The sequence below is a fragment of the Salvia splendens genome, chromosome 10 (assembly GCF_004379255.2).
Source record: "Salvia splendens isolate huo1 chromosome 10, SspV2, whole genome shotgun sequence".
NCBI classification, from domain to species: domain Eukaryota; kingdom Viridiplantae; phylum Streptophyta; class Magnoliopsida; order Lamiales; family Lamiaceae; genus Salvia; species Salvia splendens.
Window position 1 is genome coordinate 42,958 of NC_056041.1, and position 12,635 is coordinate 55,592.

General features: G+C 35.4%; 1 protein-coding gene and 1 long non-coding RNA gene across 4 annotated transcripts; one reads left to right on the top strand and one right to left on the bottom strand.

Moving 5' to 3' along the window:
- Positions 1–1,117: 1,117 nt before the first annotated feature.
- Positions 1,118–7,831, top strand: LOC121752065 (serine/threonine-protein kinase BSK7-like). Of its 3 annotated transcripts, none has more exons than XM_042146948.1 (12): positions 1,118–1,356; positions 1,528–1,663; positions 1,963–2,222; positions 2,300–2,520; positions 2,760–2,895; positions 3,321–3,454; positions 3,551–3,656; positions 5,011–5,096; positions 5,657–5,845; positions 6,273–6,425; positions 6,970–7,083; positions 7,196–7,831. In XM_042146948.1, exons 3-12 carry the CDS (start codon positions 2,141–2,143, stop codon positions 7,439–7,441), a joined length of 1,467 nt encoding a protein of 488 aa, XP_042002882.1. In that variant the 5' UTR covers positions 1,118–1,356; positions 1,528–1,663; positions 1,963–2,140; the 3' UTR covers positions 7,442–7,831. The 3 variants fall into 3 exon arrangements, with proteins under 3 accessions (XP_042002882.1, XP_042002880.1, XP_042002881.1); XM_042146946.1 differs by having other exon boundaries at positions 1,528–1,641; XM_042146947.1 differs by lacking the exon at positions 1,528–1,663.
- A 1,725-nt stretch (positions 7,832–9,556) lies between these two features.
- LOC121751600 lies at positions 9,557–10,839 on the bottom strand. The gene is made up of 3 exons (XR_006040128.1): positions 10,698–10,839; positions 10,477–10,546; positions 9,557–10,040 (listed from the first exon to the last, which is right to left on the bottom strand). It is a non-coding gene; the product is annotated as an uncharacterized LOC121751600 (long non-coding RNA).
- Between the last annotated feature and the right edge of the window lie 1,796 nt (positions 10,840–12,635).

Genomic DNA, 12,635 nt, shown 5'->3' on the forward strand with positions numbered 1-12,635 from the left:
ACTATTATTTCACAAATATTTTATAATTAAAAATAAAGAAAATTAATGGATTTTTTCAATAATTTTCTTGAGGGTAAGTGTTCCCTAAATTACGCGTATTGGTGAAGAAATTGGATGGGTGAAGTGTGTCAACACTTTATTGATTAATTTAATGTCATAATCACTTTGCTTTTCGAAAGTCAGACAACCAAGGTAAAGGGTCGAGACTATGTCGATTAACAAGACCCATTCAAACATGAATACATCATTATAAGTTGAATTAGAAAATTATATTGCAAGTTCAGATCCAAAATCTTAGCAATAAAGTGAAATTATTACTTTATCAAATACTATGAAAATAGAAGAAGAATGTGAATCAAATGATACAAATTGACCTCTGGAAATCACATCATAAAAAATGCACAACGATTTAATCGATGCATGCATAAATTAATATTGAGATAATAATTGAAATATCATTGCAATATAGAGTACATATTACGTAAGATTAAAATAATTGGACTGTGCCTAATTATCTGATGGACCTTTTTTGGGTGATATTTTGTTCTTAAAATATTTGGGCCAAATTGAAATTCATAGTGGATCTGTAAAAGTAATGTGGTCCTTTATAATAGTGGGCCGAATTCTCATTACGTATTTGGTTTTAGTGCTACCAATATACTCACATTTATGAAAAATACTATCATTAGGTTAATTTATATTTAAAAGTTGTCAGATCATTACTGGTAAAAAAACATTTTAGGTGCATCATAACTAAGAATTACATTCAATGCATGATTTATTAAACGTAACTTACATAATTATGTTCGAGCATAGTTAATTAATTACTACAAACTCTAAAACATTTTGTTATCCACTGTAGCCTTGAAAATCATAGTATTTCAAAATCACAATTGTATTACATATTCATATTATGTTATTGATATCTATAATAATATAAAGGTGATATTGCAAATATATACTCCTATATAGGGAGTAGTAATATATGGCGAGAATAAAAAAAATAGGAGTATTACTAGTACTTCTATATTAGAAAAAGGAACACAGAAAGGCAATAATGAATATTATGTCGGTGGAAATTGTAATAAAAAATCGCACCTCTTGACGCCCTAAATAGATCTACACACACCACACGCACACATCTGTATCTATTGTATATCTATCATTTATGCTCACCTGTCTCTACATCTTCCCCGAATCAATTTCTCTCTCCGATCTCCCATTTTCTCTCTCCGATCTCCCTTTCTGAGCCTCACCTGTCTCTACATGCATATGCAAAACCAAATGCATACGCAAATTTAGCATCAACTACTTTCGCTTCTGCTGCTTTGACTAAATCAAGAAACCTCTTTTTAGGTTCTTCCTTTTTCCTGCTTCATTCATGGGGTTTTATTCAGATTTTTGTGGATGATGTGTTTTCTCTTTGTTTAATCTTTGATTTCCTGATACTGGGTCTAAGTTGATTTTGTCTTGGGATAAGGGTTTGTGACATTGACTTTGATGGCATAGTGTATTTACTTTTCTTAGGTGAATTGCTGAGCCGAAACAGCTTAAAGAGGAGCTGCGTTGCGCTAAAGTAGGGATTTTTGGATTCAGGAAATGTTGAATTTGGTGCCTCGAGTTGACCAAGATTTGCTAAAAGTAACTTACATTTGTAGTATTTGTGAGTAGTGATGAGATTCAACTTATTTGGAATAGGACTAGTTGAATGTTTGTTCTTTTACTTGCAAGACTTCAGTAAGACTCAAGTTTACTTTCTAAACATTCGACGTTTGGATGAGTTCTTTACAGTTGTTCTTTTACAGGCAACTTCTGGCATGCCAATATGCTGCATCTGTTCAAATGCATGCAATAATGCAATTGACTTCTGACAATTCTGACTTATTGTGGAATCGAAATCTGTAGTTAATTGTACTATTAAGAAGGTGCGCTTTTTTTATTCGTAATTCTTTATGTTTGCAGGTTTGTTAACTGAGGACACTAAATCAGCATTGGCGCTCTGGCACTTGTATCAAGTGTTACGTAAATGCATAGTGGACGTGTGGAGTCCTAGCATTCGAGGAACGGAGTTGTAGTTTTTGCACAGTGGAAGATTGAAATTCCCTATCTGTTTGTATTTAGTTTTATTTGTTGTGTTGGGATGGGTTGTCACTGTTCAAAGCTGACCTTGTGTTGTTTTAGTTCAGAGCATAATGGACCTATTCATGAAGCCAGTAATGCTGGTTTGTCCATATAACTCTCTATTAGTACTTTTTATTGACTCTCAAACACCTACTTAATGTTTGTGATGATGATACAGAGAACGAGGAGAAAAGTGAAATTGGTGATTTACCTACATTTCGTGAATTTTCTGTTGAACAACTTAGGACGGCTACATCTGGGTTTGCAGTAGAGAACATAGTTTCTGAACATGGGGAGAAAGCTCCAAATGTGGTTTATAAGGGGAAATTGGATAATCAGAGGCGGATAGCCGTCAAACGTTTTAATAGGTCTGCTTGGCCTGATGCGCGCCAGTTCATGGTGAGAATGGACTCCATCTTAATGGAGATCCTTTTTCATGATGCTCTTTTGTGTACTTAACTTGTTTCAGTGATATGTTATACTGCGCCTAAATTTTGTTAGGATCTATTCTTTGATTTCCTAGAGATTCATGGAATTAGATATGGATTGCTAAAGTTTCTGCAATATTATTATATTTTGATTGGTTGGACTATCACTTGGTTGATCACTTCAAATGAACATTACTTTATATACTTCAGGAAGAAGCAAAAGCAGTTGGCCAACTGCGGAACTACAGATTGGCTAATTTGCTTGGCTGCTGCTGTGAAGGTGATGAGAGGTTACTGGTTGCTGAATTTATGCCCAATGAAACTCTTGCAAAACATCTGTTTCACTGTGAGTACATTTTGATTGATGTTAAAGATTCTGTTTCACTGTTAGTACATTTTGACTGTAAGCATCTGGGTGTGGACCAATCTCACTCGGGCTACTATAGTTCAGCCTCTTGCCACTGGCAGTTGAAGGCTGTTGTCTCCATTGTGGAATGTTGCTAGCACGCCTCTTACAAGTCAAATAAGAAATCTTGACCTATTAATGCCTTGCTAATGTCTAAACCATCTGCCTTACAAATGATATTGACTTAAGTGGAGTAATTACTTTTCGATATATGTAATGCTAAAGACAGTCTGGTTGGCTAGTTTTGATGTATAATCGAGTTTATTGGATCAAATGTGCTTTAAGTTGTGAACGATATGATCTCAATTCAGATATATAATTAGTCCTTTGTTCTATCATTATTCATTAATTTTATGTGAACTCAGGGGAAACACAACCTATGAAGTGGGCAATGCGATTAAGAGTCGCTTTATATATTGCACAAGCTTTAGAATATTGCACGAGCAAGGGTCGGGCACTTTATCATGATCTTAATGCCTACAGAATTGTCTTTGATTACGTAAGCTCCAAGTTAGCATTTGTTCTTTTCTTTTACTTCTCAGTTGTCTGCATTTTGATAGTGTTTCTTCCTATTGGGTTGTTTTGTATCTTATAGGATGGGAATCCCAGATTGTCATGCTTTGGATTGATGAAGAATAGTAGAGATGGGAAAAGCTACAGTACAAACTTGGCATTTACTCCACCAGAGTACCTAAGGACTGGTATAATATCTCATCTAGAATGAACTACCGTTACCTATAATGGTTTGTAGCAATAATTTAGGAATTTCTAGAATATAACATTTAGCTTGCCCACAGAAATGTGCTCATGTCTAAACTGTGGATTGTGATCGCAATTCGGAAATAAAGGTCAATTAGTTAGGTCAACAATGTTGCATTGTTTTGTACTTGAAGCTCAGTTTATCTAGTGCTACAATGCAACTAAATGATCATTCTTAAAAGCAAAAAATTATGGCCCATATGCAAAACTATGTCATACTGAGCAATTGTGAGGGTCACTTAAGCTTGAATTATTGAAACACCAAATCTTTTTGGTAGATAGTTTGCTTTGCTTTTTTTTGTATGAGAAATGTAGAATTGTTTACTGCCTGTTATGATTGTATCATAGATTATTTGAACTTTTGAAGCTATGTAGCATGAATAAGTATAATTTTTGTTCAGGAAGTCTGCATTTGGGTTATTACTTAGTACTATGTGGCTGTAGGTCAATACTGGTTGACATGCTGGGTCTTATAGAGTTAGTAGATGGAATTCTTGAAAGAATAAGCCATCTCTCATCACAGTAGTATTCTTCATCCCTGACATTTTGGATAGCATGCTGGTTATTGTGTGACCAATCATAGATGTAAATGAGTATACAATGCAATATAAGCATGCAACACCACAATATTGCAGACCTGGGGAGTATCTAATGCCTAATAAGTCCATCATAGTTCTATGTCCTGAACATGTGATATGCTTGAGAGAAAAATAATGTTAATAGAGATCCATAACATCGTTTTTTGGTAGATTATGCCCCTATGGCTTTTTTTGGACAACATTTTGAAATCTTACCTGGAATAGAAACTGTAGCCTTTCTATTAAAATAATGGGGGATATTTATAAATAATTGTTTATCATGCATATTGCTCTTAAACCTTGGATTATATTATACTCCTTCCATCCCATTGAAGATGACCAACTTTCCTTTTTCATCCATCCCAACCAAGATGACCCATTACTTAAAATGGAAACACCTTTATCTCTACTTTATTCCCCCTCTTTTATTTTACTCTCCACTCAACACACAAACTAAGGTTGCATAAAATCCCGTGCCTCCCAAGGAAGGGGTCATCTTCCTTGGGACGGAGGGAGTAATACATCTTGAAACCGTTGCTACTCAGTCTACTGCATTCACCACCATACTGATACTGTTATTTTGTTTCCAAAAGATTTATGCTCTGAAAGTGTAATTTACAACTTTGGAACACTTTTGCTCTTGTCTATAGTATCTGATCTGACACTCTTGCATTTTAGGATTTGTTACTGATGAGCACTGACCTTCTGTTTTTGTCAGGAAGAGTTACCCCAGAAAGTGTAATTTACAGCTTTGGAACACTTTTGCTCGACCTTCTAAGTGGAAAACACATCCCACCAAGTCATGTAAGTGTTTTTGTGCTGACCGTTTTGAAATGGCATAATGACATATTCTGGTACTACTATTTTTCGAAATCACTTTATGAGACATTTTCTAGTAATCTAGTTTTTGGAAAAGAAAGTTCTGGTTGTCACATTTGAGCTCAGGAGTCAGGACCATGTCATCTTGTATTTGCAATATAGTCATCAAATTGCACACAATCACCTGCTGAATGGTTAGTTAAAAATGTCCTATCAGGGCTTGTAAAATTTATACTTTTAGAACCAAATATGTACTAGTACATTAATAGTCCCTGAAAGGTTATTCCAGAATTGGAATTTTGGATTGTGAGGGAAACATTGCCAGTTGAAACATAAGAATTCAGTGTCAGTTTCACCCTAGGAAACCCTTTCTGCCATTTATGTAAATGGAACGCTAGTCATTTGATGGGCTGTACACCAAGCTGTCCATTAATTTGATTGTAATATAATTCATCATTAATTATTACTGTATTTCTTAGTTCTCAGTAGCTTGTGATTAAGTTATTCAGTCATGTTGACATTATTATTTTATATAACTGGTGCAGGCCCTTGATTTGATTAAGGATCGGAATCTTCAGATGTTAACGGATTCTTGTTTGGAAGGTCAGTTTTCTAATGATGACGGAACGGAGTTAGTCCGCCTGGCTTCAAGATGCTTACAATATGAACCACGTGAGAGACCAAATCCAAAATCAGTAGTTGCTGCATTGATTCCTCTTCAGAAGGAAACTGAGGTTGGTTTATTTCTAGAGGATATCATAAAATCTTTTCATTCATTGTAATTGAAATAAGACATGCACAGGACATAGTTGTACAACACTCTTAAAATATCATTTGGTTAATGTAACCACGAAAATGTTTCTCAATGAAAGAATTTGAACTTTGGTGGTTTCTTGGAGACATTTCTGACATTTGGAGTCCTCAAAAAAACTGGGATAGGCGATATTAGAGACGTTGATCATGTGCTGAATAATTGCTATGCGCTTCTTAGGCAGCAACTCATTCAAGCATGTTCATATGGTCTCATCATTGTATATATTCATTGTGGGATAGAAATGCACGAGTCTCAAATTCCTATTATTGCAGTACTTGACTCATGTGTTTATTTTATTTGCTTATATGCATGGAAGTTATAGGTTCTAATGTTCACTTCGTCTGCAGGTTCCTTCTCATGTATTAATGGGTATTCCTCAAGGTGGAGAGGTAGTGTCTTTGACACCCCTTGGCGAAGCATGCTTAAGAATGGATTTAACTGCCATTCATGAGATATTGGAAAAACTTAGTTACAATGATGATGAGGGAGCAGCAACTGAGGTTTGCTTCTTGATAATTTAACAGGAATTTACAAATTTACAAGTTTCATCACTTTTTCATCTTGTACCTCGTATAATTGATGCACAAGCACTCTGGTGAAATTCCCAAGGAAAGCCTGAATACTTTCTCTTCACACTCCTGCCTGAACCTAGCGAGAGAACTTTTAACTACCTGCCTCCATCCTGTTTGATGGAGGGGAAGCTGCAACATGTTTTCCTGATTGTTGTAATTGTAGATCTCAATCATCATTATTGTTTTGTATATTCTCTCAACTATTTAATCAAACGTATATATTACTACTAGATAGTTGAGAGGATGGAATTTGAAACCATAAACAAATGTTAAAGAGTTTCTTGTAATTATGAAATTCCATAGTACATTTTATGGTTGCATATTTTGTGTAGCAGATCATGAGAATCGAAGTTTTCATTTTTAGCTGCATGCCTCATTAGATAACATTATATTTCTGAATTTCTGTTCGTTTTGCATTTCCCTTCTCAACTGGCAACCAGCAAACGTATCTAACTGTTTTCCATGTGTGCAGCTTTCGTTCCAGATGTGGACAAATCAAATGCAGGATACATTGAACTCAAAGAAAAAGGGTGATGTGGCTTTCCGGCATAAAGATTTTAGGGTTGCCATTGATTGTTTCACACAGGTAAGAAGTTGCATTTCCCTTTGGAAATCTTTTATATATGTGTGTGGCATTTTAGCATCCCCCAATTGGTGTATGAAGCGTCATATCTCGTATTCCTGTGTCATTTATGCAGTTTATTGAGGTTGGAACAATGGTCTCCCCAACTGTTTATGCTCGCCGAAGTTTGTCACATCTCATGAGTGATGTGCCACAGGAGGCCCTCAATGATGCAGTGCAAGCACAAGTTATATCTCCGGTTTGGCATATAGCTTCGTATTTGCAGGCTGCTGCTCTTTTTGCTCTAGGGAGGGAGAACGAGGCACAAATTGCACTCAAAGAAGGGTCCATACTCGAAGAGAAGAGAAACGTAACATCCTGAGAGAGAGGAAAAGGTGTTGAGGGATTTTCAGGCGCTGAGAGGCATGTATAAATGAGGAGGGACATGGTTCAAGGACAGCATCACCAAAGTCATAGCAAGTTATTAGAGCGTAATGTTATCATTGGCATCCAACGGAGATGATTGGATTGGCTGTTTCGTTGGGTTGACGCATCGAATGCTTTGGCTTTGCAGAAGCAAGAGTGGCAGTGAAAAGGGATGGATCACCATGTTGATAAAGAGACATGCTGTATTTCTTATTTGTATTTTGTCACACTCGTATATTTCTTGTTTGTTGGTTTTTAGATGATTTTATTTGCTTCAGTATATTGTTTGTATTTGGCATTGTTGTTAAACTGAGTGGTTGAAAATTATTTGAGCCAATTATCTTTATATGCTCATGTTTTAAAACTAGAGTACAATTAATTATCCTATGATTCCTGAAGGCATTACATTGGATAGTCAATCAAGATGACGTCATGTTGTAGTCATTGTCAGCCATGTTGCATGTATCGGAAATTATCACAGTATTGTTGGCGAAATGACTCGATGACATTGTATTGAATACATACATAATAGAGTAGTTTCATTCACGATCATTTTCGTTTATACATTTTGATCATCTGCTGGTCCACCTCCTTAATTGGTGCTCATCTTCTTTACGAACAACAGAGTCGGTAAACCCTTGGCCGGCCGGAATATCTTGTCCATTGTGCCTGGTTCAAGGTCCATCAGCAAATCCACCCTGCCCTGCTCAATGTGGAGGAGGATTTCTCTAATTAACAACTATGGAGTATTAATTAGTATGATTGATCGACATGTTCATATTTGTTTTTTCATTACACCACCATATCATTGATCAACCCAACTATCTCATGTGGGCTGCACGTTAATCACATTGTCCAACAAATTCAATTATGTACTCCATATATGCTTATTATGGCTTGGGTCTATGTTTAGTGTTTTGTTACATCAATAATGGGTTGTTTAGTTACTTTTGAGATCAAATTGTTACAACATGAGATTAAATTTACCCATACAACCGAGACTGATAAGATAAGACTAATCATACGTGACACTATTATAAAATCGAATTCATTCAATGGAATTAGTCACGTGGACAATTTGATGTGAACTATTGGAAGGTGGATGTAATGCGATTCTTAATTAATCAGTTTTAGGTGATAAGTAGTGTTAATGATAAATAATGAGTTTAGACAAAGTAATCGTAGGTTGCCAACTTGTGTAATCTGGCATCTTAATTGGCAAAAAATTGTCAATTATTGAGTGTCGATTTTATTACAACCTTCTCTCACATATCCAGCTTGTAAGAAATCAAAATGCATGGCCTATTATATGGGATACAATGTTTATAGCCATCTTATTCCTAGGAAAATTTAATTAGTGTTTTCATCACGTGTTTTCTGTACTCTGTTAGTATTGATTTACATTAGCTGAGGAGAAATCATATTGTTAAAAATCATCTTGAACTTTGCATCCAATCATGCTGTTCACTTTTGGCCTTATTAAAAAAGATTTACTGTTTAATTCTCAGTTATTGTTATTAAAAGTGATTTTATATGTACATGTACGCATGTTGTCTAGCGAGGCGGATATGTCACTTGTATCAAGAAACAAATTCAACCTGTGATAGATTAATTTCCTATAAAATCACAAAATTTGATCTAATTATAATTTGCCTCACACATTTCAAAATTTAAAATTACAAATCACAAAGTTTTAAGAATTCTCAATTGTCTCACAACAACTTTTTTTGGTGACATGGATAACCAGACGACGACGCTTTGAACCTAAGAAACTAAAAACATAAAAATAAAATAAAGCAAATTTAGTCATATGGGACAATTGAGATTTTTTAAAACTTCAAGATTTTTCAACAAATTTTAAAAGACACGGGAGAATATTGTGATTTTACATGCAATTAACACTAATAATTAAGGGAGTTACTAGGAATCTAGTGTGCAATATGGTAGGTTTAAGTGGAAGAATGGAAGCACATGGCGCATTATCAAACCGATGTGGACTCTCAGAAGCAGCTGGATCCTCAACTACACACACATACATTGTTTCCATATCATAAGAAATTAGAAATTACTAGAAAAAGAAAAGGAAAGTCTTGCATAGCATAGTGCGAGTAAATTGTTCATGAAAAAGCACAACAGATGAGAAAAGAGAGACAGAGAAGATGACCCTTAAGAGTAAGATATCTTCATCAGAACTAATCCTAACCTTTTTCTGTTCGGGTTCATATTGGAAAAGTACGTTTCAGAGTTCTCAGGGGTACAGTGAAAAGTTTCAACTTCCAACTGATTATTTAGCACGCAAGGCTCAGAAGTACCTTGAGGGGAGGCACGTCAAACTGTCCTGGTCTGATCTTGAAAAAGACTGGCCAATATGTGAGGTTGCTCCAGAATGAAAAACTAATCTATGACATCAATAACATATCCATGTCACCTTGAAAGAGGCGCGGTGAGAGCATGATAAGACAAACTCTAGTAGAGAAACTCATCAAATACAGGATCGACACTTTGTCCCCACTTCTCATGGTATAGAGCAAGGAGTTTTTCAGCTGGAGTTATACCTGCATTACGCATTTTCAGAACAAACATCAATCCATTTTGGTCTTAAAGGAGCAGTGCATGTATAATCAAACACTAAGGGGGTGTTTTCTTTGGGTGATGTAATAATGAACTCAGGATGGAAATATAGTGACAATCATTCAAATCTTGTGAACTCATTTTAGGTACAAACAACGGGTAAGGAGTAGGATGTTTCAAAGAAGATTTCATAATCCATAATAGTAATTTTGTCAATATTTGATAAGATGAGAAGTAAATTTAAAAGGAACCCAAGAATTAATGCATGAAAAGTAATTTCATTGGCAAATTGCAAGGCGCCATCCATCTTGTTCGTAATGAGCTGTTAGACATCTAGCACATGTCTAACTCAGTAAATTATGAAAAGATAAGACCAAGGGATATTTGACCGTTGAAGTTTTTTTTACCTTCGCTGCTCACCTGTATTAACAACTTCAGTCACCTCATTTAAAAATCCAGTTTCCTTGTAACCTCTTCTTTCCAAGCCATCCTATGAGAAAGAAACACAAAGATAAACAGTGGAAAGGAAGAAATGATGGAAGATCACTCCACCTTCTCATGCCCCAATAACTGAGTAAAAGCTATACTATGTACAATCAAGCAAACTGGGATAAGACAAAATGTTATTATTGTTAAGTAACCTTAGCAATTTTGACAACTTCTTGTGCGACATGCTTCAGCAGGCCATCCCAAAATGGCGTCTGTAGCCCACTCTCTGGGACCTACAACAGAAAATTCAGTTAAAAGGGGTGGATCTTCATGGCCCAGTATAAAAGAACCTTGCAAGTTCAGAAATGGTATTGCTGGATAATAAAAGATATCACAAGCAGTTACTCATCTTCTACCACTAAAGACAACATAGCTCCAGATTTCAACCATCGAGAACCCAAATAGAAAGGTAACCGTACTTCAATACAGATATGTTGCTCAAAAACTCCTTTGTATGCTTTACTCAGCACCACAAGTTGCAGAAAATAGGGCATAAAAAGGGTGAAATCCTTAGTATGACCTAATTCTAATGACTGCTGATGTAGAAGACCGGACTTATCATATGAAGCCAATTCTGGATGGAACTTCATGCACTAAAAAGCCTGTATATTGCAGCAGGCACATTACACATGCATGCAAAGATGCGTATGCACATGAATATCACCTCTTTATACGAATAAAATTCCCTGATCCTAAATCCAAATAGTCATTTTTGCACATTTTAGTTACTGTGAAATTAAGCGATGAACTCAGCTACTAATAACATTAGATTCTGTGCATTGCTAGATGTACTTGTTAGTAGCTGCAATCATTAGAAAGAGATGACTCTAATGGCCAATAATGGACACATATAAATGTAAGTATGCAGAACTATTAAAAGCAAAGTAGCAGTTGCAGGAGCTGAAAAAATAACAAATTAGAATTGATTAAGTTATTTGCAACAGAGAAAAATCTATATGTTCAGAAAGTTGGGATTGTCAGGAGTGTTCAGATTGGAACGTCAAGAGCATATTCTACGTACTGTTCAAACCTGTGCCAGCAAACAAACATGAAATACAAGTAGTCCATTAATATTGAAATTCAAATACATGTACTCGAAGTTCCTAAGGATTTAGTGACAACATAAGAAAACGTTAAATAAAAAACATCAAAAGCAGCCAACTAATTTGAGCTTTTCTATTATGTTGTATATACTTAAATGATTAGTTAGATATGCATCTTCCTGCAACATTTTGGGATCAACTAACTAAAGAAGTAAAGTGATTATCTACAAAAGGTAACATAAATTAATTAGGGAGACATGCCAGTACTTGTCGACTGATAAATAAACATACAGCTAATTGCTGGTTAATGAAACAGCAACATTATTGTCGAAATAAGGCCTTCAAAACTTCACTCTTTTCAGCTGGAAAAGTTGCTGGTGAATTTTAATTTTAGCCAATAGAAAACAAGAGGTTATGATGCTCAGTGTCAAGAGGCGTAATTTATTCCAGAGCATAAATCAATTTAAACACGGTAAGGGCTTAGAGATCACCATATTTGAAAAGGTCAACCAGAATATACAAAGTCAATTGTTAATCAAGTTTTACAAGAATGTCTAGAGATTATACCGAAATGGATCTGGTGTCAAGGGTAGTAAGGACAGTCAGTATATTATGGTTATAAGAGTGTAATTAGATACTGCATGTAATATCCGAAAATTTGTGGAATTTTATTCTTTTATTTAAGGATGAAATTTTTATGATTTTGTGTTTAATATATGGTGTGGAAATATTATTTGATTTATAATATTGTTGTGGATATGGGATTTTCTACCTAGACAAATTAAAATTTGGTTTTATTATTTCAGCTATGATTTAAAATTCTAATTAATCGATTTAAACCTCTCTCTCCCTCCCCATTTTCGAAATCCCTTCCCCATCACCCCATGATGTTCTCAACTTCCTCCACCCTCACATAACCGATCCTTTTCTTCCCCTTTCCTTTTCTTTTCTCTTTTCGGTCACTCTCTCAATCTCTCCCTCTCTCTCTCGCAAAGTTGCTCTCTCTCACTGGTAAGTCTCCCTCCTTCTCCCTCTCGGTTTTTATCT

Excerpts from the sequence above, each read along its gene's own strand:
- LOC121752065 (XM_042146948.1), top strand. The coding sequence starts at position 2,141 with ATGGGTTGTCACTGTTCAAAGCTGACCTTGTGTTGTTTTAGTTCAGAG. Across the intron at positions 2,521-2,759 it reads CTGATGCGCGCCAGTTCATG|GAAGAAGCAAAAGCAGTTGG; the intron begins GTGAGAATGGAC and ends TATATACTTCAG. Across the intron at positions 2,896-3,320 it reads TGCAAAACATCTGTTTCACT|GGGAAACACAACCTATGAAG; the intron begins GTGAGTACATTT and ends ATGTGAACTCAG.